Here is a 26,609-nt window from a genome sequence, read left to right as displayed (position 1 = left end):
GTGCTTCTGTGTTGTGGAGCAAGGTCTTCAAAAGGTGACCTATTCTGTCCTCCGTTTACATATTGTTTGCTTTGGTGTCTGTATATTATGAGTATCATAACAATTTTCGGTTACTGGTTCTGTTTTGTTGTGTTTAGCCGTTACGTGTAGTTCAGTTTACTTATGGGGTTCTGTTAAATTTGTGGTGTATGAATCTGAATCTCACGTCTTTGTGTGTCAGTTGATGGTTTGACTGATTGTGATTGATGGTGCTTAGGGTCGCCGGTTTCCTGGATATTATGAAATCATGAGTGTTTTTTAGACTATGTGTGAGGGCGTCAGAACATGTATTGTATCGTCTGCTTGTGCTTTTAATATGAAGTGAATTATTAAGTGTAACACATAGTTGCATTCCTGTTTCCGTTACTGAAGAGGTTAAGTTGCAGATACACACATATCCAGCGATCACTGGCCCTGCAGATCATGCGCTACTTCCTAAACTGCCTCGATTCCTTTCTGTTTTGTGCTAGTTTCCTCCTGGTATCTTCAGTCTCCAGGGTTGCCAGACCCTTTGACAGGTCGTCCATATAGCGCTGCCTGTTCATCCCATGTGGCATCCAGTGATTGGTTACTTCTAAAACACCATCTGTCTTTCTTGATGGTCCGCCCACTGGATTGTTCTGATCTTTGGCTTCTGTAGGATTATTGCTTGATGCGTTTCCTCGTCCTTCGCCCTACTCCGTTCTCCTTTATCTAAGGACTGTCACCATATGTTCCACAATACTCTTCTTTAAAATATTATTAAAATTTTCGTTTTCTCGTTGAGTCATGCTCCATGTTTCTGAACCGTGCAAGACTGCTGTGCATATCTCTTTGGTCTAGATTCTCATCTTAGTGTTCTCTGATACTGACTTTTTCCTGGGGGAACACATGGATTTCATTCCAACTGCTTTTCTTCCACGATGTCCATTTCTGTGCTGTTGTCACTGGTAAACCAAGACGCGAAATACTGTATTTCGTGAAATCTCTTGAACCTAATGCCATACACCTCAAGAAATTATTCTTGCTCTTGTTTTCTTCTTAACTGCAGGAACTCCGTTTTTTTTATTCATCTTTAGCTCAACTTGCATAGTTCGTTTTCTGGTACATGCCTTTCAACCCAGGATTTCATACATATAGTAGTACTACAGCAGTCGCTTAGGCGAAAGAATTGAAATTACCATCCATCTGTTCCATTCCAGCTGCCTACATTACCTTATTACTTTCCTTTACCCTTAGCTACACACTTAGCGGCACTCTGTGCCGCAAACTGCGCATTACTGAGTTTTGAAGCTATTATGGGAGGTTTCAGGTTGAGCTTCTAGGTATTTCCCCACCAGGAGTCTCCACGTGATTCCCGCATGACTCCGTCCCTGTGGGATTTACAGCTAGTTTCTAAAACTTCTTAACTGATACACTTCCTCGTTGCGGCACCCCGTACCGCTTGCATGTATTGGTGCTCTACAATTATATTTATAATACACGATAATGTAAGTATTTTTTTACTACTTCTTTGCTTTTTTAGTTCTATGCATTTACAAATGAACAATAACAAATGAATAATTATTATTACATTACAAAAATAAGCTACATTTTGCTTCATTCGTCTAATTGTTCTATTGACTTTCGTCTTTTATTTGTTTTGCTTCCCCTTTCATTATACTCTCGTTTCTCATCTTTCAGGTCTAGACGTTATAATACGAAAGAAGAGATTGTGGAGCTACTAAGAGAGCACTCTGATGAAGAGTGTGAAGGCAGATTAGAACAAGAAGATACTTTCGATTTTTCAGACGAAAGTGACGAAGAAGAGAGAATTATTGAAGATGATCATTCCAGCAAGAATGAACAGTTAGGGGACGAAGGCCAAGAAACTCTGGAACTGTCAAGTGAAATTTCAAGTATTTTTGGGGCAGGGGAAAAGGTCTGAAACATTTTGGCTTACCAATCCAGTGACCGAAACCTCGAAAACGTCTAAGTAATTTGTTTAAAATTTTTACTGGACCCACACGTGTCTCACGGGATGCTAAAAATGGAATTGATGCATTTATGAAATATTTTACAATTGATATATAAATTTTGAATTACACTAATCTATGTATTGAAAGCAAGAGAAGTAGTAGCGTTTATTCCAGAGATAGAGACTTTAAGGACACCTCTCGGTCCGAAATCATGGGTCTTTTAGGCCTTTTATATATTTTAGCTGTCAACAAGAGTAGCAGAGCTGATGCTTCGTGGGCCTGGAAGACGAATGGGACCGGTTTACGGTATCAAGGGCTGCTTTTGGAATAACAGGTTTCGATTTTTACTACAATCACTACGTTTTGACGACTACCGCAGTCGATCACAGAGATGTGTGGTTCATAAATTAGCCCCAATTATAGAGATTTATTCAGAAATAAATGAAAATTTTCAGAAAAGTCATTTTTTATCTGCATTTGTCACCATTGACGAAATGCTCCACCCATTTCGTGGCCGTTGTGGCTTCGTCGTCTATATGACAGATAAGCCAGCCAAATAGGGCATAAAAATGTATGCCTTATGTGATGCGAAAACGTATTACATATCACATTTTGAGATTTATTGTGGTGTCTAGCGACCAGGGCAGTATGTACTATCGAATAAGCCGATGGTCATCGTAAAGAGATTAGTAGAACCATTAAAAGGTTCAAAGAGAAATTTAACGACATAACTATTATTGCAGTTACGAACTTGCTATACACCTTCTCGAAAATGGACATGAATAACAACAAGCCAAACATCCCTCTTGAGTTCCTTCCAAATCCAGATCGCCCTGTAGGATCAACTTTATTTGGCTTTCAAGATTGTTTCACTCTGGTGTCTCACGTTCCTAAAAAAAATGACACTGTCATTTTACTGTCCACAATGTACGATAAGCCACCTGTATGCAAGGAAACGGGAAAACCAGACATAATTCTTGTTTACAACGCTAATAAAGGTGGTGTTGATTCACATGACCAAAAATGTGCCAATTATTCTACGAGACGGAGGACATGGAGGTGGACACTAGCATTGTTTTTCAGATTTTTAGATATGGCAGTTGTAAACGCCCATATTAGTTTTGTTGCCAACAACATATCAATGGTGGAAATGGAGAGGCAAAGGCGAGGAAATATTACTGAAAACTTGGGATTTAGCCTACTTGAAGATTATCTGGAAGAAAGGGCTCACATACAATCACTGCCCCTAGATATAAAAACAATTTGCTCAAATACAAGGAGCCTTCTGATTCACCAGTAATCCCTCAAGCCTCAGGAGAGCGACCAAGATCTGGTCCATGGCATGAGTGCGGTAAACATCGCTACAATAAAACTACAATAACATGCTCAGAGTGTACGCGATTTGTGTGCAAAACCCATTCCACCTGCAAAACCATTTGCGATGCCTGCAACTTTCAATTCGACGAAGCGTGACATCCTAGTATATATTTTTTCTAAATATTTGTTCATCGCTATGTTTTATATGCAACCTTGTTCGTAGTTAGTCATAAGTAATGAATTATATTTGAAATATTTACTAAAGTATTATATTTGCCTTCATGAGCCATTTGTAACAGTTGTACTACTTAAATTTTATTGCTCAATAAATATTTTAGAACTACTATGTGGTATCCAGAATGAAATTTTCACTCTGCAACGGAGTGTGCGCTGATATGAAACTTCCTGGCAGATTAAAACTGTGTGCCCGACCGAGACTCGAACTCGGGACCTTTGCCTTTCGCGGGCAAGTGCTCTACCATCTGAGCTACCGAAGCACGACTCACGTCCGGTACTCACAGCTTTACTTCTGACAGTATCTCGTCTCCTACCTTCCAAACTTTACAGAAGCTCTCCTGCGAAACTTGCAGAACTAGCACTCCTGAAAGAAAGGATATTGCGGAGACATGGCTTAGCCACAGCCTGGAGGATGTTTCCAGAATGAAATTTTCACTCTTGAGCGGAGTGTGCGCTGATATGAAACTTCCTGGCAGATTAAAACTGTGTGCCCGACCGAGACTCGAACTCGGGACCTTTGCCTTTCGCGGGCAAGTGCTCCACCATCTGAGCTACCGAAGCACGACTCACGTCCGGTACTCACAGTTTCATATCAGCGCACACTCCGCTGCAGAGTGAAAATTTCATTCTGGAAACATCCCCCAGGCTGTGGCTAAGCCATGTCTCCGCAATATCCTTTCTTTCAGGAGTGCTAGTTCTGCAAGTTTCGCAGGAGAGCTTCTGTAAAGTTTGGAAGGTAGGAGACGAGATACTGTCAGAAGTAAAGCTGTGAGTACCGGACGTGAGTCGTGCTTCGGTAGCTCAGATGGTAGAGCACTTGCCCGCGAAAGGCAAAGGTCCCGAGTTCGAGTCTCGGTCGGGCCCAGAGTTTTAATCTGCCATGAAGTTTCACTATGTGGTATGATTGCCGGGAAATGGAACTGCGGCATGGAGTGCCGCGCGCGTGTACTGGCGTAACTTTCAGCGGCGCGTGTAGCTAACGGTTAAGATGACTTGAACAGAACACATGATCACTCGGAAACGCACTGCTGCCTTTGCCCCACCCGTACAAGTTCGCACCATTCTCACTAGCTTCTCAGGGATTCTGCAGTCACGCAGTGCACTGCATATGCTGTTCCTGTGGAAGCTGTTGTATGCGCGTTGAAAATCGACGAATAGACTGTAGATATCCCTCTCATATATCCTGCTGTTGTTGACATTAAATTCAGAGTGAAAACAGCAAAGTGCTGTCACTTAATGTTTTTAGTGCAACTTTGTGCAGTCCTGAATGCACTGTTCTCAATTTAAGAATCTTATTTTAGCCATAAAGTTAAAAAAAGCTTTGGTAACGTGGATTTTCAATTGAAATAAAGTGAATTTTGTCATCGATATCATCAGAGAAGTAGTAAAGGCACTGAAGTGTGTTGCAGTTATTTGTGCAAACTTTTTTCAGTCTAGTTTGTTCACGTTCAAATATTACTTCACATAATGTTGCCTACATTTCACAATACCTTCATTGCTCAGTTGCACCTTTCTCGTATTCAGAACGTGAAATGAAATGATAGATTTGTAACGGAAATAAAATTCGTAGTAGGCAACTAGATATTTGTTACGTAACTAGTCTATCCGTAAAATATAAAACTTAATTGAGCTGGTGGTCTACTTTGTACGTAAAGGTGTCCCTTGATCCTAAAAACTCAATACAATACGAAGATTTGATGAGTATCTTAAAAGCTCAATATAGTACCAACCACCTACGCAATTTGTTTCACAAATAACAGTTAGCAATCCACGCAGGAGGCATGAGGCAGCAGACACGTTCGAGGGCGTAAGGACCACCAATTAGCAATTTACGAAATAGCGACACTTACCTTTCGGAGTGCCAAAAGCATTTGGTTCCACTGTCACAAACAGTATGAATGCGAGTTATGAAGATGTTGGCGTTCTAAAAACATTCAGTTTCATTGTCACAAACAGTATTATTGCGAGCTTCGGCATGATGAGGCGACCAGTGATGGTTCAGACACGTCGGGAGGAAAGGCGCATATAAGGTGCTAGACAGGCAGGCAGGTGACGCAGCTTCCCGTGTTAGATCGTGTTATAAGTAGATTGCTGCCAACACATCCCAAATTTACACTATCTCATGTTCATAAACAGTGCCAACTAAAATGGGTCTTTAAGCTATTAATGTAAATAAGCATTGTTCAGTAGAGTTGTTTTAGGTAAGTAGAAAATAGTGATTAATTACGCTCGGATTTGCCTCACTTCCAGGTGTAGGCGAGAACTCGCCTCCTTAGGCCATGGTAATTGGCGGATGAAAGTGAGATCAAACAGATGCTAGGTAAAATAGAATAGAAACCACAGAAGCAACGCCTCGTGTGGTTAATGGAGCCCGTGTTGCGTTTGGCGTAACATTTAAACCTAAAAAGAAACACTTTCCTTCACAAGAATGTGTATACACATCTGTAAGTAGCTGTCATTCGTCTCTTGTAATTCTCGATGATCTTTCAGTTTCCCGGACACTTCTTCACTGCAAAGTAGTGATTGTTTTGAGTTGTAACATCAAACGTGTAAACAAATTCTTTTAAATGATGGCATGCAAGATATCCGTGAAACCTAGAAAACAAAAATCCAGGAAGCCTCTGTATATTCACTAGGCACCATATCGCACATGTAACCAACGAAACACAGCGGGATGGAAATGTGAAGCCTTATCGCCAAGACCAATCCTCGTATTTAACACTGGTGATGGTTCTATGCAGAGAGTGGGATGTTATGTAACAACCACCTCTGCAGTTTACGTGTACAGATACACGACTTTCATTAGTACACGTACGAATAACATTAGTGAGATTAGACATATGAGACTATTGTTAAACCATGTTCGGAAGGTACAATTTTTAAATGCTTTGAACCTTATGTATCACAAACCTGAAACATGCTCCTTCTTCTACAACAGGTGGATGACAGTGATGTGGGTCCGTGATTATATCGATCCTTTCTCTTTTGTATTCAGCCGTTCTTTTTCTCCTCGTTCCTGTTTTTTAGTATCTCTGTTGCATGTTTTGGTTTTTAATCTATGTTTCTTGATTTCAGTGCCATAATACCAGGCAGTAGCTGTATCCTACTCCCAGTACAGCTGACGTCGTGTCTTTGAGGTGCGAGAAAGGTCGGCATATCTCCTCCGGTCGTAGTCACTACAGGCTTCACACATTATTGCGCCGGAATGTATATAACATAACATACATATAACATAACATTCGATAGATTGAACTGGGGTTGGGTTTCACAGTGGAGCTCTACCGACTCAACCATTCAAACTCTCTCAGAAGTTTCAGTCTGCCAGAGTACATTCCAATACGCTTCAAATCTTCAATCTGCCGGTATACATTGCAGAGTGAAAGAATCAGGCAAGGAAGAACCATTCTTCTCTGTTGTTCACCGCAACATACAGCTACCTGGAATACACTCGATGCTTTCCTTGAAACAGCAAGGGATCATCTTGTAGTCCCCGTCGGTCACATAGTTTCAATTTCATCCAAACTAGAAGGAATTACAGGATATACAATAGAATATGACATGAATCCGAAAAATGATTGGGACAACTTGTAATGTAAAGAAGCTGTTAATTATTAAGACATTCAATGAAAAACGATATAAATGAAACACTCTTCACGTCGCCTATATTTCTGCTTCATTTAATTGTCGAAAGCGATCAACTATTGCGAGTTTTCTTTGATCCAGTCGACAAACACGGGGACCCTGGTGTAGACGCTCGGCGATTGAAAACAGTAGCGACTGAACGAAACCAGGCCCACAAGCTGCTCGTTCACGTATAGAGGTCCCCCAGAATCACCCTGCAAACATATCATCGTATTACAAAATGGAAATAAAAGACAAAAAACTTGAGTCTAATTCGAATCATATGAGCGCAACAACACACTGCATATTAAGTGCGTGGCGGCGATTCTTCTAATGTTATGAAACCTAGAACGCCAAGATATATTCATTACTTATTATGGAGCGGTGTTCACACTCAGATAGAAATTTTTAACAAATATCGCTGTCCCTTTCGACTGTTCATATTCAAGCTTAGTCCTCTTCCAAGAGGAATTCTGCTACAAATCTCGTGCTTTAGCACATATCAGAACATAAAAAAGCCGTATACATGTTGTTGGATATTTTGAAATTTTTGTTTACATTTATGCACAATCCTCTTATGCTGATTTTACTAGATAATGCGCAAAGATCGAAGGTGCAGACGTGGAAATGATAAATAATTTTTAAAGTCGGAAAGAGGAATATTGTATTTTAAACTGCAATATTTTTCTTTGCATACCGAAATATTCGGTTGCCGAGCTGTCAGTACTGTAAAAAATTTAAATAACCATAGACTAAATTATATACAGATAAGAAAGAGAATGAAAACATACAGTAGTCGTTGTAACTGAAGTAGCCAACTTGTCATAAGGAAGGTACTGTTCGAACTGAAGAAAGGCTTACTGTGTGAGTGGCTCGATTGGTGTTTGATGGGCACATCCTCGTACATTATAATGGTGTATAAGAAACGATCAGCCTCGAATGCGCTAATGAAACCAACCTTTACCTAGATTTCAGCCCAAATAATTGAGCTTTCTTCAGAAGACGTACATGAATCTATAATTTGTCTAAGAGGGCGTGGTCTATAACAGCCTGAAGAAGGCTCAATTATTTGGGCTGATATCTAGATAAAGGTTGGTTTCATTACCGCAATCGAGGCTGATAGTTTCTTATATATTAGATTTTCATGATTGCTGACTGTGCTGCAATGTCGAAAATACAAAAATTATAATGGTGAATGTTCAACAGTCTGCCCCAATTAAGGGTAAAAGGACCTCTGTTGCTCTCAGTACACATAAAGACTTGTCAGTCAGGATCAAGAAGAGTTCCTTTCGTTGAAAACTGACATTCTGAGACCGTGACTCTACATAAATAGTAGGTTGAGTCTTTCGAAGGAGATAAACTACCACAAAAGTCCCAAAAACATCAGACAACAAAGCCTCACATCAGGCACTTACGCAGTTAGCACAAAAGACGGGAGAAAGCAGCAGAAAATATGTCTACAATTTTTATAGATCATATCCCACAAAATAAATAATCTGTTTAAAAACACAAACAAAAAATGTGCTTCCACACAACCAGAAACTTCAGCAGGCAGCCATTATTAACTTAAAGAATAACAAGCCCCATAGGAAAGATCGGGTATGTGTAAACTCAGTTGCCAAAATTGTCGTTCCTACTCTATGGGACAATCTAGGAGAAGCTTAGAGATTCGGTTCAAAGAACATTTTGAGTCAATAAGGTTAAACAAATCATCATCATCTGTATTTGCAATGTATACAACTTATAACTGACATGAAGACCACATCGAAATACTACGCCACGCTTAGAAACGTGGGAATGAACATACATAAAAGCCAGTTACCACAGCATCTCCTCAGTGAACAGAGGGAACTAGGTACCAACTTTCAATCGCCTACTTCCTACTTTTCAACGGACAGAAACACAACGCCCTTTGGAAACAACATGCAGTCAGTAATCCAAAATAAACACTTCACAAAAAATATAGCAGCCTCTTCAATCGCATCTTAATACAAATGTTAACTTTACTTAAACTTTGGACGACCCATTATATGTCAATATAATTTCTACTGTTGTATACGTATTTGTTTTTCACTACTTATTTGGTTCCCTCTTATACCACAGAATATACATAAAATTAATTAAGAAACATGTTCTAAGAAACAGGTTGCTACATTTGATGACTTTACTTATAATTAATGCTCATTGAATGATAAATGCATGTAATGTAACGTTTATTCTTTATAAATTTTCTTCTGACAAATCAAAGTACATACTGTACTATCATTTAAGGAGAGTTTCTGTGGTACTGTCCTATTCGTGATATCGCATTCTTTGTGTACTTCTTTCTACTTGGCAAAACATTCTCGCAAGCGCACGCATGTGTGAAAGTGTTTGTGTTTGTGTATGTGTGTGTGTGTGTGTGTGTGTGTGTGTGTGTTGTTGTTGTTGTTGTTGTTGATGTTGTGTATCATCACTGAATGATGATATAAAATGCTGGGAAAGAATACAGGATAATGGTTACAACAGAGACAAAAAAACCCTACAGTTGCTGGTTACATGGTTACAGTAAACATCTACATAACGTCACGCTGTATAAACATTTATAGGTCTGTACATGAGTAGTTATTAAATCTTGTGTACACGTAGACTAAGTATTATGAAAAGGGAAAAGAAGATTTAGAATAGTTGGAAGGATTCTGACAAAGTGTAGTGCTTCTGTGAAGAAAAATACGTAAAAGACAATATTGCGACCGTTTTTACAGTATTGTTCCATCTGGAACCCATGAAAAGTAAGCATTACAGCAGAAACTGTACAAAATAAAAGACGCAGTGGTTGGATGGTAGCAGAACGACAATATGTTACGGCAGTGTTACAGAGAAGTTTAGGGAACTTAAATGGAAACCATGGAAAAAGGGTTATGTAGTTATTGCTGTTATGTATATTTAGAGAATCAGTTAGCTAAAGACTTCTCGAACATTCTGCGGCCACCGTCGTGCATGTAGTATAGGAATCACGAGAATAAGAGACATCAGGTCACTCACATAAGCACCTGCGGACTCGCAGTAGCGTCCTTGGCGTCATGGGTGCCGGGTTCTAAGCCAGTAACAGCTTTAATTCTGAATATAAACCATCAGCAATGGTGGCGGAGACATCCAGCATAAGAAGAAGCCGGCGTACTTCTAACGGCCTTGTCAGAGACAGCGGGGCAGCGGACAAAGTTTCACGGCACTGTCTCACTTTTGGAGTGGGAATATGCCCCTAAAAGGCGGAAGGATCAGCAATGATCAATGGTAAGAGGATGCAGAAAGGAATGGAAAGCACTGAATTAGAGATACATAATGTGTATCAACAGGATTATGGCCTGTAATTGGAAAGTGTGATGATAATAACTTCATTGGCATAAGATTCCGGAATAGTCCCCCATTCGGTTCCCCAGGAAGAGGCTGTCACTGGACAGTGACCATAACAAAAAGACTGAATAACCAACCAAAGAGTAACGTTATACGTGTCGCAGAGTGGAATGTCAGAATTTTCAACTTAGAAGGAAGGCTAGAAAATTTAAAAATGCAAATTCTAAGGCTCGGCCTAGAGGTAATGGGCATAAGTGAAGTGAAATCGAAAGAAGAAAAGAATATCTGGTCAGGAGAGTATAGCGAAATATAAACAGTAGCAGAAAATTGTATGATGGAATAGGAGTTTTGTTTGAATAGAAAGATACGGTAAAGAGTGAGTTACTATGAGCAGTTCAGTAGTTGGTTTACTCTCATCAAAATCGACAGAATATCAACACTGACAATATTAGTTCAGATGTACCTGCCGACATCGCAAGCAGAAGATGAAGATATAGAGAAAGTATATGAGGATACTCAACGGCTAATTCACTACGTTAAGAGAGAGGAAAATCTAATAGTCAAGGCGGATTGGAACGCGGTTTCAGGGGGAGCAGCAGGAGAAATCTCTATGAGAGAGTACAAGCTTGGTGGTAGGAATGAGAGAGCAAAATGACTAACTTGGTTACGCAATTAATTTCAGTTAGTAACAGCGAATGCTCTGTTCAAGAATAACAAGAGGAGGTATGTTTGGAAAATATCCATACATACGGGAACAGTCCATTTACGTTACGGTTAGGCAGAGATTCCCAAATCGGATATTGGATTGTAAAGAGTACCCAGGACCAGATATATACACACATCCCAACATAGTTATGATGAAGAGTAGGCAGAAGTTTAAGAGATTAGTTAAGAAGAACCAGTGCACAAAGAAGTGGGACCGAAAACAATAAGGAATTAAAAGATATGCTTGAAGTTCTCTGAGGTTACAGATGCTGGAATAGTGAATAGTTCAGTAGGCAGTTCAGCTGAAGAGAAATTGATGTCTTTACAAGGGGAAATCACGGACGTTGGGAACAGAACCTTAGGTACACGGAAGATAACTACCGTAGAAACTATGGGTAACAAAAAAAATACTTCAGTTGATCCACGAAAGAAAGAAGTACAAAAACTACAGGAATGAAAGAAACAGAACAAGCAGGAAGGGTAAGGGGAAATGGCTGCTTTAACAATATGAAGAAATCGAAAAACAAATGGCCGTCGAAATGACTAAGTCAAAATATAGAAGAGTCAAAGCAATCTTCGGTGAAATTAAACGTACGGGCGGTAACGTTAGGATTGCTATGGGAATACCAGTTTTAAAAGCAGCATAGATAACGGATAGGTGGATAGAGTACACTGAAGGCCTCTATGAGGGGAGGACTTGTCTGATCACGTGACAGGAGAAGAAACAGAAGACGACAGGAAGGAGATAGTGTATACGCTATTTTAATGGGAATTTAAGAGCTTTGGACGACTTAAGGTCAAATAGGGTAGAAGGGATACGTAACACTCCATCGGAATTTCTATAATCATGGAAGGAATTGGCAACAAGGTGACTACTAACTTTGGCGTGTAGCATGCATGAGACTGGCGATATACCGTCGGACTTACCATCATCCACACAGTTCCAAAAACAGTAAGGGACGAATAATCTCACGATCAGCCTAACAGCTCATCTATCTATGTTTTGACAAAAATAACGAACAGAAGAATGGAAGTCTAAATTGAGGGTCCGTTAGATGACGATCGGTTTGGCTTTAGAAAAGGTAGAGGCAGCAGAAACACAGTTATGACGTTCCGGACGATAATGGAACCAAGACTGAGAAAAATCGAGACATGTTCAATGAATTTGTTGACAAATTCTGAGGAAAATAGGGGTAAGCTGTAGGGAAAGACAGATAATACACAATCTGTACAAGAACCAATAGGGAACAATATGGAAGACCAAGAACGAAGTGCTACATCGAAAATGGTATAAGGCACAGATTTAGTCATTCTCCCACCTCCCCTACTGTTTAATCTTTTCATCGAAGAAACAATGACAGAAATGAAAGAAACTTTCAAGAAAGGGATGAAAATTCAAGTTGAAAAATGTCAATGATAAGATTCGATGATGACATTCCTATCGCTAGTTAAAGTGAAGAATTACTACAGGATGTGTTGAATGGAATGGTATAATGAGTACAGAATGTGAACTGAGATTAATCTAAGAAAGATGGAACTAATGAGAAGTTGCGGAAATGAGAACAGCGATAAACTTAATACGATAATTGGGAATCACAAAGTAGGCGAAGCCACGGAATTCTTCTACCTAGACAGCAAAGTAACGCATGATGGACGGAGCAAATACCGCAGGCAACAGAAGTCTGTTAGTATCAAACACAGGACTTCATTTAAGGACTAAATTTCTAAGATTGTACGTTTGGAGCACAGCGTTGTATGGTAATTAAATAGGGACTGTTGGAAAATCGAAACACAAGGGAATCGACGCGTTTGAGACGTTTTGCTACAGAAAATGAGATGCAAAGGGGGGTAAGGATTGAAGGCGAGGAATAGAATATATGGAAAACACTGGCAAGAAGAAGGGACAGGATGATAAGACTCCTGTCAATACCTCACGGTATAGCCAGCATGGTACTAGAAGGAGCCGCAGAGGGTTGAAACTCTAGGGATGGACAGTAGAGGATAACAGAGATTGAAATACATTCTGAAAAAGATTGAGGACGTAAGATGGATATGCTGCTCTGAGAGGAACGGTTTGTCGCAGGAAACAAATTCGTGGCAGTTCGTATCAAACAATTCGGACGACTGATGCGAAAAAGAAGAAAAAAAACAGAATTTATATGTGGACTGTTTTAGAAAAACGTATTCTGGAGGCTGGTATTGAAAGAGTTATGGATTTATATTAAATTTATGGTTGAATGGTTGATGTTGAAGGATGAAATGGGAGGTGAGGAAAGGTGACAACTAAATAAAAACCTGGTTACTTAAAGCCATGTAATGGTACTGTAAGTGGTTATATGTTCGTACTTAACTTCCAGTCATTTACACACACGCGCAAGTATGCCCACAGAAATGCACACACACACACACACACACACACACACACACACACACACACACACTAAGTAATATAAAAATACAATATACATAAATAGCAAAAAAGTTCTAACATTTTCTTGGAGTTGTTCCAGATATTAGTTTTATTTCTTGATTTCTCGTTTTTTTTTTTTTTTTTTTTTTTTTTTTTTTTGCTGATCTTTCTGTTTTCGTATCTCCAGAGTGAAAGAGACGTATTGTAAATAAGAGAGATGCCAGAAAGTCTTGAACTGTTTCCAGTTATGGTTATTTAATTTTAACAAACTTCAGTAGAACACCTGTTAGTACAGATAGCAAATATTGGTCTCAGTTATCAAAAACGTTCATTAGTATAACTGTGAAAGTAAAAATAATTGAAATTTACTTACCCCACAAATCCCGGAATACCGGTCAGCTGCGCAAATGTGCTCTGGTAGGATTTTATCAAATTTGTATTCTTTCTGACATTCCGTGTTGTTGACGATGGTTAAGTTTGTTTTCTGAAGCCATGGCGCCAGCGTATCGTTCCCATATTCATACTGCAAAAAATATTTATTATTTAAGTTCTGCATATAAATACGAAATGTGTTCAAAGGAACACTGATCATACGTTGACTTGGAAGTCGAAGACTGCGTTTTTCTAGGTAAAAAATTGACGTATACATGGACACAGCCCCTTTTTAGCTCAATACTATTTGGAACAACAAAGTTTCTGCAGTAAGCAGATTTCCCCACTGAAGTGAAGTTCCAGAAATATTGCAAAATACGTAGCAACAGTTGTCATAAAGTAATTACTGGACCCAAAGTAGTGGCAGCCACAAGCTCTTTAAATTTAAACAGGGCTGGAAGTCATAGGGGTCGACATCCAGTTAGCTGTATGGATATTATGACAATTCGTATTTCAAATCCCTCAGCATCTCAGTTACCAAGATGTCTTTGTGCGCGTGTTCGCTGTCCTTATAAAATATGTGTCTTTAGAATTCAGAGCACTTTTCATTGTTTTTTTTTCGTCCAATTGATCCGGAATACTTCTATTTATTGTTTTATTCCTTGCCAGAAAACTTAAGCTCCTTTGTTGCAGGGTCATTGGCTCCCGTCCTGCTTTGTCTGCTGTTTCTGGGTTCTTGTTTCATCCACAGGGATCAACGAACATACATTTACAGATGCATTTTCCTTTCGTGAAATTCCACTAAAGGCGCGACCTACATTAACAAAACATGCTCGTAGTTAATCTTCATGTGAGATGCTTCTGATTCATTTATTGCTTCAGATATATCATTACACTTTCAGTCATTCAATATCGTACTGTACTGTCTACCGATTTTCTCAACCCTGACAGCAGTTTCGAAATATTCAACAAGTGGAACATCTTGAAGAAAATGATTAACACTTTTGAGTTCAGAAGGACAATATGTGTTCTGGAAAGGAAGCAACAGATTCTTCATAAGACTACAGCAGTTTCGTTTGGTATTCCATTCCTACAACCAACTTGCTTTTGTGCTTGTTTATATACTTCGCGGAAATACGCATAAAACAATCAGTCAAAAGAAACCTCTTTTATAATGCAATGTGGAAATGTGTTTTCCACAAATTTTATATTTGTCATTTGGTAGAAGAATAAGTAAATAAAAATTTTATGCTTATATCTTGCTTAAAATTATCCTTGGCAGCATACCACTTCACACGCATACCCATGCCCTATCAATAACAGAAACCAAACGTCACTGATATTAGCATCATATCTGTGCTGTTTGATCAACTCTTCATCTTTCCTTTGTATGAATAATAATCACAAAAATAATACTTATAAAGCTGAAGAAATCAAACCATTATAGTTGCGAAGGGCATATTCTTTCAGTAACTATTGTGTCTGCACATTATCAGGCTCTACAGTTATATATATGGAATACAAACACACAATAAACGGGAATAAAAAGAAGAACTTTCAGAACTTAAAAGTTTCACTGTATCTCATGAACTTATACGAATAAACCATGCAGTTTTAGGTCTAAGACATAGAGCGATAAATAGAGAGCTATTAATCAACCAATATCAGATGGTGCTATATAACATTTACATGTTTCATCGATTGAGAAATATAAACAACCCTACAACTCAGTAGTTTTAGCAACCAAGCGAACAGCAATGACGACTTTTTGGGACCAGTAATACATCTTGCGGAAGAATTTCAGAGTAGCCTTCATATCGATCTCATGCCATGCATTAAAGTTGAACGATATCTTGTCAATCGTCTATCAGAAAATCGGAAAACGAAATACCACATAGAAAAGGTCTTTCAAAACATTGAAGAGATCGACTTACATTGTAAAATTATTTTTAATATAAAATTTTTATGGAATAAAAGAGTGAAGGTATTAAAAAAATAATTACTTGTTCTGCAGAGTATTTCCATTTTGTTATCCAAATTTCAAAGAAAAAATGAGGTGAAAACAGAGGATATAATTTGAAATTTTTGTACCTGGGTTTTATGTTTGAAATCTATTTTTCTTTGAAATATTGGAACATATTTGAAAAGTCTTTGCTGAAATGATGAAAACCTTCGAAATTACTGTAGAAAATACTTTTTAAAATGATGGAAAGTACTTAAAGAATGTTAAAAATAGTTTAAAAGGAAGGATCATTTACCTTTGTTTAATTTCTGTGGTCATACGCTAGAATATATACGTAAGCTCTGGGTAATTTTTCCCAAAACTTAAATAAAAACATCGTGAAATTCTGAGGAATTTCCAAGGACTTTTGTTTATCTGACGATTTGGAGAAAGTGAATTAGAAAAAACATTTATACTTTACTCTAGAAGATCAGAGAGTGTCATATGGCAACAAATCATTCTTCCATTATTACCAGTCTAGCTGGTCACCATTCCAGTAAACTGCAGCTCTGCTTACCGACAGTTTGCCCCATCCAGCGGCGACTGCATTCGCCCCATCCTCCACCTCCTGGCCCTGCACTGGCAGTGTCACAGTAGAGATGGTTACTCCATCCACAGGTAACGGAGAAGACACCTGTACATGTGCAAGATTAACGCTATAGTCAACTGTGTACGGAAAGCAGTGCAATCCACAGCATAGGAAATTTACAAGTATGTAGTGGCCGTATATTAATTGAAAACTTCATGTCTTTTATAATATTTCATACAATGAAAATTACCACGTTCTCAAAGAGAGAAAAATAATTTTTTTTATCATTCTCAGATGTTCTGAGAGTGAACCCCTAACCAAATACAACAGATATTTAGGCACTGTTTCACTTTCAGGAGATGCACTCAAGTAGGATAGAAGAGCTGTACTTTATGATTTATACTTTATCTTACCTGCAGTAATGGGTCTCCTGAACTGAAGCTAAATCAATAAAACGAAATGAATGTAAACATCATCCTTGACAAAACAATAATTAAATGTCAGGCGCATGTGTCCAGCAAAATTTTACAATTTTTAGCCAAGAGGTCAGAGAAATTTAGGAAGAATTTCAGCTTATCCAGTACATTTCATTTGCACTGAATTCAACCACTGTTCTCTAAAGTAAGTACCATGTGCTTCAAGTGTTTCATTAAACTTTACTTTGTTTGATTGCTCACGTTTTTAATGCCATAGTTTAATCTAGGTTCTCTTTCTTCCACTCACGTATTACTGATTCTTCAGATTTTTGCTTTTTCTTCCATTTTGTAATGGCAAATTTCATTAGCAACACTAGTTCATTTTTATAATGTAAATAGATTAACAGTATTAATTTACCAATTCAAGTTGTCCTTTGAGTTAGATCGAGCAGATCTCTTCAGGCATAATATATAAATGTAACAGTTACTCTTGTCTAAATTTTCTACACCTTCCAGATAATTCCAAAAAGAAACATCGATAAATTAATAGTATAAGCACATAAAACGTAGTTTACAAGTTTGATTCTCTCTCACTGACTCTCTCGTAATTTTCCTTGTGCTCTAAACTTATCTGTATTTCAGTTGCTCCACTAAACATATTTTAACAATCCCTGAAAATACTACATAACAACTTGTCTACGGTTTTGTTTATGTTAATTTTACCTGTATTTAACAGAGTGGTACAGAGTAAAATCAAATATTTAGGGTATATTTCGCATTATATTGTATGAAAGGTGAAATATGAATTCTTTGCTTGGTGTTCGCATGTAGAACTGCAAACATTGCGGAATTTATGGTTTTTTTACTGTCTCTACTGAAATACTAAATTTCTTTTAATTCTAAGTAAAATTCGAAAATTTAGTGGAACTGTGTTTACAAATGTGGTACACAAAATATTTATAATTTTTTCCTTTTTTTATAAAAATCTAAATGTTCTGAAATTCTGTTTAATAAATTTGGTTTTCTCAGACTAAAGTCACCCAACTCCGATAATTTTGTGGTATACTAATTTTTTATGTAGAAATGTTTTTGAAATTCCATGAAATTCTAGTTAACAATTGGGAAAACTTGTCTGCCACAATTTCAGACTACTAACCAGAGAGAGAATGACTGTGGGATAACCACACAAAAAAGGTGCTTGAAGAATCTGTTTTCTGACCACTCAATGATCTGGCAGCCATCACTTTAGATGCGAATAGTCGTTCTTTTACCACTGGGGAAATTTTGAAACAAATTTGTATTGTTTCTTGTCCATCAATAGTTGCGACAGTGCAAATACGAGTATGTCTCTGTACAAGCGACCTGTAACAGCTCTGTTGATGCAGAATAACTGACCGAACATGTGTCATCTGGAAAAGGCACTAATTGTAATCATTTTTGGAAGTAGGAGGAAGATTGAGTGAGTTTAACGATGATCATTACAAAAGGCCACATTATCTGATTATGTGCAGAAAAGAAAGAGATGTCGGCCATGAACTTATCAAAAGAATCATCCAAACATTAACGAGAGCAGTTTATGGAAGCCATTGAACACTAAATGTGAATGAATTGATGGCGATTTCAGTAGCCATCCTCTCAGATGTATGTCCACGAGAAATGTTATACGAGATGTGAAAGGAGGATCCACACTCCACGATTTCAATAGTCACAAGTAACTAACCATAAAGTGACGAGACTTAAAATTGGCTTTTGCGTTATGGTCTCGAAACAGTGAGTGATCAGCGACATTTCTCCTGCAGTATACCATATATGGATACAATAACGGAATGTAAAGAATTGTATGAAATCCATCAAATTTGATGCATATTTGTAAACTCACCCTCAGCAATGCTATATCTGCAGATGAGCCCACTAGACCAGTATAGTTCACATGTACAATGTTCTGCTCCACTTGGTGGATGGACCCTCCACTGGTCTGTGAGTTTGTGCCAGCTAGTATGTACTGCTGAGACGGTACGCTGGAAAGAATCATTAATTGTCACAACGAGATATCTGTCAGAACACTGCCCTCACATATGCACTAATAAGACAAGCTGTTCGTAACAAGTGATTGTGACGATACGCAAGCTGGAATTACTATATTTTTTATTTTTTTCTTAGGAAATACGGGGTGGTTAAGTGAGGACCAGTCTGATACGCACGTTTCGATTTCCCCCACGGGTCAGCTTCACTGGCTCAAGGTGGTTCACATCCTTGTCGTACCGAGAGGTCGCACTTCGCGGTCTGGAATAGTTTTAAGCAGCGCACAAACAGGGAAAAGAGGTAGTGTAGGGGGCGGAGCGTCGATGGTCAGTGAAGGTAGCCTCCGCTTGACGGGGTCACGTTTTGAGTTCAACGCCCGAGACGGACAGACAACGAGGGGCAGGCAGCCTTGCAACCGCTGCTGACAGGAACAACAAAGGCGAGTGCAACATGCTGTTGCTGCTGCCCAACAGTCCGCCGGTGGGGGGCGTGTAAACAGCATCATGCTGAATACTATGGTGCTGAAGTCATGTGACCCACTACGAAAAGTTACAATTAAAGTATTTGCTGGTGAATAACGACACATCTAAAGGTAGTAGTACTGCCATCAAGAGAATAATGCAGATAGTCTGCCTTCGAGCAAATCTGTCAGTAATCCATAGAACAGCGGTTCAAAACAGAGTCTACTATACAGCCAAGTCACGAAAGTACGGTGAAAGAGAGGTAGAGCCTTTGGCACAGTAGTATTCGAAGTACCTGGCAGCCGCCTGGCGTCCGGGTTTTCTCACCGATTTGACGTCAGTGGCCGGGCCAATGTCGTCGCCCTAGTAACTCTCACCGTCCGCCGGCTCAGACGTTGCTAGTTTACGTCGTAGGGTATCGACCTCACTTTTGGATGACAGATATAGCAACCCACCACCCTTGAATCGGAGCCCGGTCGATATCGTAATACGGGAATGGAAGTAGCGTGGGTGGGAAAGCCAGCCAAATTTTCGCAGGTCATCTCAACGTGTGGTATCACCGTGTCCTCTGCAGGCGCCATGTAAAGCAGTGCTGATCTTGGAGCAGGCTGGAAATGGTTTTCCGGTCTCCGGATCCATGCTCGCAATCGGTGGTGCCAGAGGTGCAAAATTGACCGATTCCACGAGTTTCCAACCCAAACGGTGCTGAATCTAGGGATGCAGGGATTCCAGGTGTGTAAAGTTACACCAAGACAGCTTTATGGGCGGTGTTGTTTACGTCGAGACAGATGCAGGTAGGTGTGCTGTCAGTTGGTTGGGATGAGGCTGGCAGCCCCTTTCGCATCTGCATTTTAAAGGTGCGTACGAACTACACAGCTTCGCCGTTGGAGGTTGGGTGGAACGACGCTACTTTAAAGTGCACTATTACGTTACGAGAGCCGGGATCATGAAACATTCTGGGTCAACATTGAGGCCCGTTGTCCGAAAGAAATGTTTCTAGAGTTTTTCCAAAGACGACTATTTCTGCAAGACTGTTAACTGTCTCCTTTGCTGGAGCGCCTCCACGGGTGCTACTATTTCGTTAAGCTTGGAATTCTTGCAGGAGTACTGGTCGCTTTGACGTGCAAGTCTTGCAGGAATACCTGTCCTTTTGATGTCCTGCAAGATGGTTGGGTGGGAGGCATGCCACCTTGTTATCGCCTTCATGCGTGTCGTCACGCAGTGGACACCGTGCATGAGATTTTCACGTGCTCATGATGTGGCAGCGAAAAGATCATTCGACAACTATCGTTGTTTGATGTCAGCATCACTGCTCCATGTACCATGAGGATCCTCATTTTTAGGGAAAAAATTTCTTGGAGTTGCCGAAGGAAGTTGGGTGGTTGGCACAAGGAAAAAATGGTTGGTTCACATGGCTCTGAGCACTATGGGACTTAACATCTGAGGTCATCAGTCACCTAGAACTTAGAGCTACTTAATCCTAACTAACCTAAGGACATCACACACATCCATGCCCGAGGCAGGATTCGAACCTGCGACCGTAGCGGTCGCGCGGTTCCAGATGAAGCGCCTAGAACCGCTCGGCCACTCCGGCCGGCCAGAAGGAAAAACGTTGTTAATTATGCCTCATAATGTGAGGTTTCTATATGAAAGGGCGAGACCAGTCCTGCATTGGATTACCGTGAATCAAACAAAAAAGGTGATATTGAGATTAGTACCTTTACTAGATTTGTAAGCATGTTTCATATGATTTAGGAGAGTGCAGTATTTACTTTATTAAGTCTTAACCAGACGTACAAATTAGTAACTTTGGAGGAGGCTTCAAAACCGATTACTGAATCCATAAAGGACTGGAACTTATTTTAGTTCAATCGTGTACGGCTCGGATTGGTGACATAGACGGTAATTCCTTCCAAGTTCATGGATGCTGTGTTTTTTAATTTAAGATTTAAGTATGTTTACCATTGTATGGGTGATTGGGTGGTCTGAAGTAGCTTGATCCCGGAACATATGCAGCACTTGCGGGAGGGTTTCGAGCGGTTAAGGAAAACAGGACCATCAGTAAATCCTCAGAACGTGGTTTTTGTGTGTTCTGTGAATTTCCTACGACACATAGTTTTACGGGAAGGAATCTGTATTGTAATGTTTCCGTAAGGTGAAGTTAATCAACCGTAAAGTAGTTAATAAAACGCATTTTAACCATCAGCTGTTTATTTGTATCATTAGTCATCTGTTAGTTTTGGTTATTAACCATCATCCAAGATGTAGAGTACAACTGATTACCGGTAGTTGAAAGCATCCCATATTCTTTTGAAGCTGAACAATATCGAAATTATCCACGGAAGTCGCACAAAAACAAAATTTTTGTCAGGTGTTTGTTCATTTTCACTGGATAATATCGACATTGTTGTGCTTCAAAGGAATATGGGATGCTTTAAATTAATCTGTTGTTCCCTTCATCCTGGATGATAGTTAATAACCCAAATCGGTAGATGACTAACGGGAAAAATAACGAGCTGAAGGATAAAATGCATTTAATAAAAGAAATTGTGTTGACGCGGAGGAAGTGCAAGCCATAAATCAATTGCATATAACTGCAGAATATGAGGCAAGTTGCCATGTTTTCCAGGTTTGTCACGATATCAATTTTCTTTCAGAAATTTATTGTGGCTTTACACAAAATGACGCTCTCCTTAATGAACTACTTAAAATGGGATGTGAATTTCTGTGGAGACCTACGCACGAAGATAAGTTTATGGCCTTAAACAAGCGATAACATCCGCATCAGTACTGCAGAAATTTCGCAGGGAAGCCGTTACAGATCCGTCATACATCCTGATCCCTCTCCATGTGATTTCCATACTTTTGGAGCCATGAAGAAAGACATTCGTTGCCGACGAGATAAATGGGTTAACAGTTATGGCAAATTCTTTGGAAATAATAAACTAATTTTTTCCCATCTGTCTTTTTGATATTTTATTGACACCCCCCCCCCCCCTTAATTTTGTTGTTGGATTCAGTGATATAGATGGATATGTCCAAAAAATGTACTGCGAATAGGGTTAGTAGCGGAGTGCCGCTATCATTTTGTGAGCAAATCTGTGAGTATGTGTGAAGGAGTATTCCGGCAATCGCTAGTAGTTGGAGAATACATTGTGGTGTCATTTCAGTTATAGCTACCGAGCTGTTGAATTTTTGCGAGACAGGCCAGGTTTACTCGGCGAAACCCTCCAACGCAGCATAATGCACAGCACAGGCATGGGGAATTCTGCAGCAATGGGTTTCAGTCGTGTTGCCAAGAACATGACTAGGGGTGGCTTCAAAAATGGTTCAAAGTGGCTCTGAGCACTATGGGACTTAACTTCTAAGGCCATCAGTCCCCTAGAACGTAGAGCTAATTAAACCTAACTAACCTAAGGACATCACACACATCCATGCCCGAGGCAGGATTCGAACCTGCGACCGTAGAGGTCGCGCGGTTCCAGACTGTAGCGCCTAGAACCGCTCGGCCACCCCGGCCGGCGACTAGAGGTGGCGCCATGATATAACAGACGCTTTGCTATCTTATATACAGGTTGAAAAGTATTTAAACCGACAAACTCTGAGAGGTTGTAGGGGACATCAAAACAAATATTTTTCCCTAATGTCATTTTTTCCTATGAGGATTATTTAAACCGGAGGAGGCCGCATTGCGATCTTCTGTTGTTAGAGGGCGTATTATGCTCTTCATGAAGGCAATGCTGTCCACCAGTGTAGTAGTGCATTGTCTCTGTTTACTAATGTAGCGATACACCTGGAGTGAGTACACTGATATAGTTGGTGCGTAATACGTAGCGAATCACAACGTACGAGCTGCACAGCGGGTTTATCAACAACAATATCCTAATCGCCGTTTCCCGCATCATACGACCTTTGCTGCTGTGTACCAACGTCTGCGTGAGACTGGGTCATTTAGCAGATTACCTGGACAGGAACGCCGTCGCACGGTAAGAAGGCTGCAATTTGAGGAAGCTGTCTTCCAGCACATGGAGCGGGATCCTTCAATTAGCACTCGTGCAATTGCACGTAGCATGGGGATGAATCAGACGAATGTAAGAACAGTCCTTCGAGAGCAATTGTTACGTCCATTTCACTTACAGCGTGTCCACAACCTGGAACCAGTTCATTATCCACCCAGAGCACAGTTTTCGCCCTGGTACATGGAACAGTGTGAAATGCATCCTACATTTCCATCCTCTGTGTTGTATACCGATGAAGCAACTTTCGGGTGTGATGGAGTCTGCAACATGCACAACCCACATGCCACAGTTACTAGCGCCCATCAAGTGCGGTTCTTCGTTAATGTGTGCGTCGGTGTTGATGGGAACTGTTTAATTGGGCCGTATCTGCTACCTAGACCATTAAATGGCAGGCACTATTACAATTTTCTCGCCAGAGCATTGGCAGAATTGCTGGAAGATGTTCCGCTCCCTACAAGACAACATGGCGGGGTGCCGGCACATTTCAGTCGTCGTGTGCGTCGATTTCTGGACCGACGGTTCCCAGAAACGTGGATTGGCAGAGGTAGTCCTGAACCATGGCCTGCTCGATCTGGACATTTTTGTGTGAGGAGAGATGCGCAACCTTGTATACGCAACTCCTGTTGCATCAGAAGAGGATCATGTTGCCCGGATAGTAGCAGCAGTAGGAACAATTCAGGATACTCCTGGGGTTTTTGCCTGTGTCAGACAGAACATGATCCGATGGTGTAACCTTTGTTTACGTGTCAGTGGAGGTATTTTTGAAAATCTACTGTAACTGAAATTGAGTTGTGTTGATGTGTGGTCTCTTGGTTATAAAAAAATGGAAATGTGTTTGTTGGTTTAATTCATTTGCCGCCAGATAAATTTTCCTCTGCCGGTTTAAATACTCCTCATAGGGAAAAAATGATATTAGGAAAAAATATTTCTTTTGATGACCTGTACAACCTTCCAGAATTTGTCGGTTTAAATACTTTTCACCCTGTAAATAGCTGTCATTTTCGTAGCAGCTTAATCGGAAGTCCAGCGATCTACCCTTACGTGGGTGCTGTGCCACACGAGGCGACCACACAGAGCTGCCGGCTTTCTTCTGCATTAAGTCTGACCCCCCCCCCCCCTCCCCCGACTGAGTGCCACAGCGCAGGGGGCCTCCCTGGCTCACTCCAGCAGCAGTCGTACTCCTTCTCAGGAGGTAGTGGGTCGCAACGCATGCACAGCAGGCGGCTTCCATCACCGGAGTCGACGCACCTCCGCACTGCACACCACCGCCCCCTGGGACACATCCACCATAGACCTGACTTGTACCGCGATACTGTCGACCATCTATGTGCGCCGTTGATGCCAGATATTTGTGGCTCACCTAACACAACAAGTTCACTTGACACCTGCTGGGTACAGACACCAGCAAAACTGGGCGTGGGTGTTTCAGCAAGCTGGGCGTGAGCTGGCTGACATCTCGCCGGCCTTCTGGCTATATTCCCTGCACCAACGCAGCGCTAATGTACGAGTACAGAGTGAAGTAATAATTTTGACAGCTACATTTTTCTGGGTCTCCACTGCCATGCCGTCGCGCCTCAAACCTCCGCCACGTCGCATCCTGAAATTGTAGCCACCCACTGTTCCCACGGTGGCTACAGTACTAAAGAAGTAATAAATTAAAACGTCAAATTATTAAATTCACTCAATAATTATATGAAAAACTAAAAATAAAAGGTTTGGTGTTTCGGAAGCTGTTAGACTTCCAACATAAAATAGCATTCGGCTGACTAGGACAATGTTTTAATCTTTTAGTAATAGAGATTTAGGATTCAGAGGAAGCAGTCAAACCTCGCAGCAGAGCAAGGAAAATGCCAAATCCATCCCAATTGCTATGGATACTCCTACAAAATAGTTACAAAGAGATTACTATTTCTGAATCTTCTGCGTAATTTTGACTCAAACGAATAATGGAAATCCATTTTCATGGAAATTCTATAAATTATTTTCCGCTATAGAGGATATACTCTCCAAAAATATCACCATCTTTGTGTTCAGACGCTGAAATATAAGGCAGAGATGAAAGTTGTGGTGAAAGTTATGGCCTTACCTACTGACTGGGCTTCATAAAGTCTGAGCCCCCAATGAATCGTGCCACAGATCCAACTTGCGGACATCAAAAACACAATGTGGTGCCTTTAATGGCTGCAGTCGATCCGAGGTCTAGTATTCCGATATTCACTTGCGCTGACAATTTTTTGCAACTATGTGCACTGTAAGTGTTGATAAATCAAGATACGTTTTTGTAGCACAACCCTCAAAAGGCGCTCACAGTTACAATTGCCATTACATATGTTTTTCCATTGTTTACAACATACATTATTTTCATTGGTATATTGTACGTACTGCAGGTCTATATGACTTTCCACAACACAATTTCACTCCGAAGAGACGCTTGGCATCAAGCATAAATGTAGTTAAACACACCCTCTGTTCACAAATTTAAGAGATGTGACGTTACAGAAGGAATTGCGAACATGTAATTAATGATAGAATTAAGCTCTTTAAAGGACACCGCTATTTTAATTTATATTATTATTAACTTAAAAGAGTTCTGCTATTTCACATTAAATTCATTTGAATATATATTACTAATGTGGCAATCAGACTTTAATCTACGTAGTAGTATTATCACAAACATGTCTCCCATATTATGAAAGTAAATGAAATATATACGATATTTAACTCTCGCAATACCGTGGAGGGCTACCTTATGCCTATCTTTTGAAAGTACTATGGTCTCTTACTTTATGTTTTAACATTTTGAAAAAAAAATTTATCTTTATAAAGACATTCTACTGTAAGGTTCCACATATGTTTCAAGTTTTTCAGTTAGACGTAACCTAAAAACTTAAGTCTCAATAGCTGATGTCACATTCACCAATGGATATCTTATCAAATATTTCCAGATTCAAGGATTTACTTATCCACCGATATTTCTTTAAAAGGCATGTCGAGAATAAAAATCAGCAAATATGAAAGAAATTACCATTTCTTTAATTTCTTGCGTTTGTCATGAAGTCATTAACACACGATATTGAAGGTGCACTGTTATTGCTATCAGGGTGCTAAAAGCTATTTTTCAGGTTCTGGACGCTACTTACGCATCATTAGTTCTTTAAAAAGTATGTTGTGAATATGTTTCAACAACAA

The 26,609-nt window shown here is 39.9% G+C and overlaps 1 protein-coding gene across 1 annotated transcript in view; it reads right to left on the bottom strand.

Moving 5' to 3' along the window:
* Positions 1–7,121: 7,121 nt before the first annotated feature.
* LOC126162309 (trypsin-1-like) overlaps positions 7,122–26,609 on the bottom strand; it is a 35,881-nt gene continuing 16,393 nt past the window's right edge. The window contains exons 3-6 of the mRNA XM_049918736.1: positions 18,798–18,936; positions 16,491–16,607; positions 13,973–14,122; positions 7,122–7,366 (exon numbers count right to left, since the gene is read on the bottom strand). Of these exons, the coding sequence (XP_049774693.1) occupies positions 7,229–7,366; positions 13,973–14,122; positions 16,491–16,607; positions 18,798–18,936 (544 nt within the window). The 3' untranslated portion in view covers positions 7,122–7,228. The remainder of the gene's footprint in view (positions 7,367–13,972; positions 14,123–16,490; positions 16,608–18,797; positions 18,937–26,609) is intronic.

This window comes from Schistocerca cancellata, chromosome 1, assembly GCF_023864275.1.
Source record: "Schistocerca cancellata isolate TAMUIC-IGC-003103 chromosome 1, iqSchCanc2.1, whole genome shotgun sequence".
In the NCBI taxonomy this organism is placed as follows: Eukaryota; Metazoa; Arthropoda; class Insecta; order Orthoptera; family Acrididae; genus Schistocerca; species Schistocerca cancellata.
This window is presented reverse-complemented; position numbering and strand designations above follow the sequence as displayed.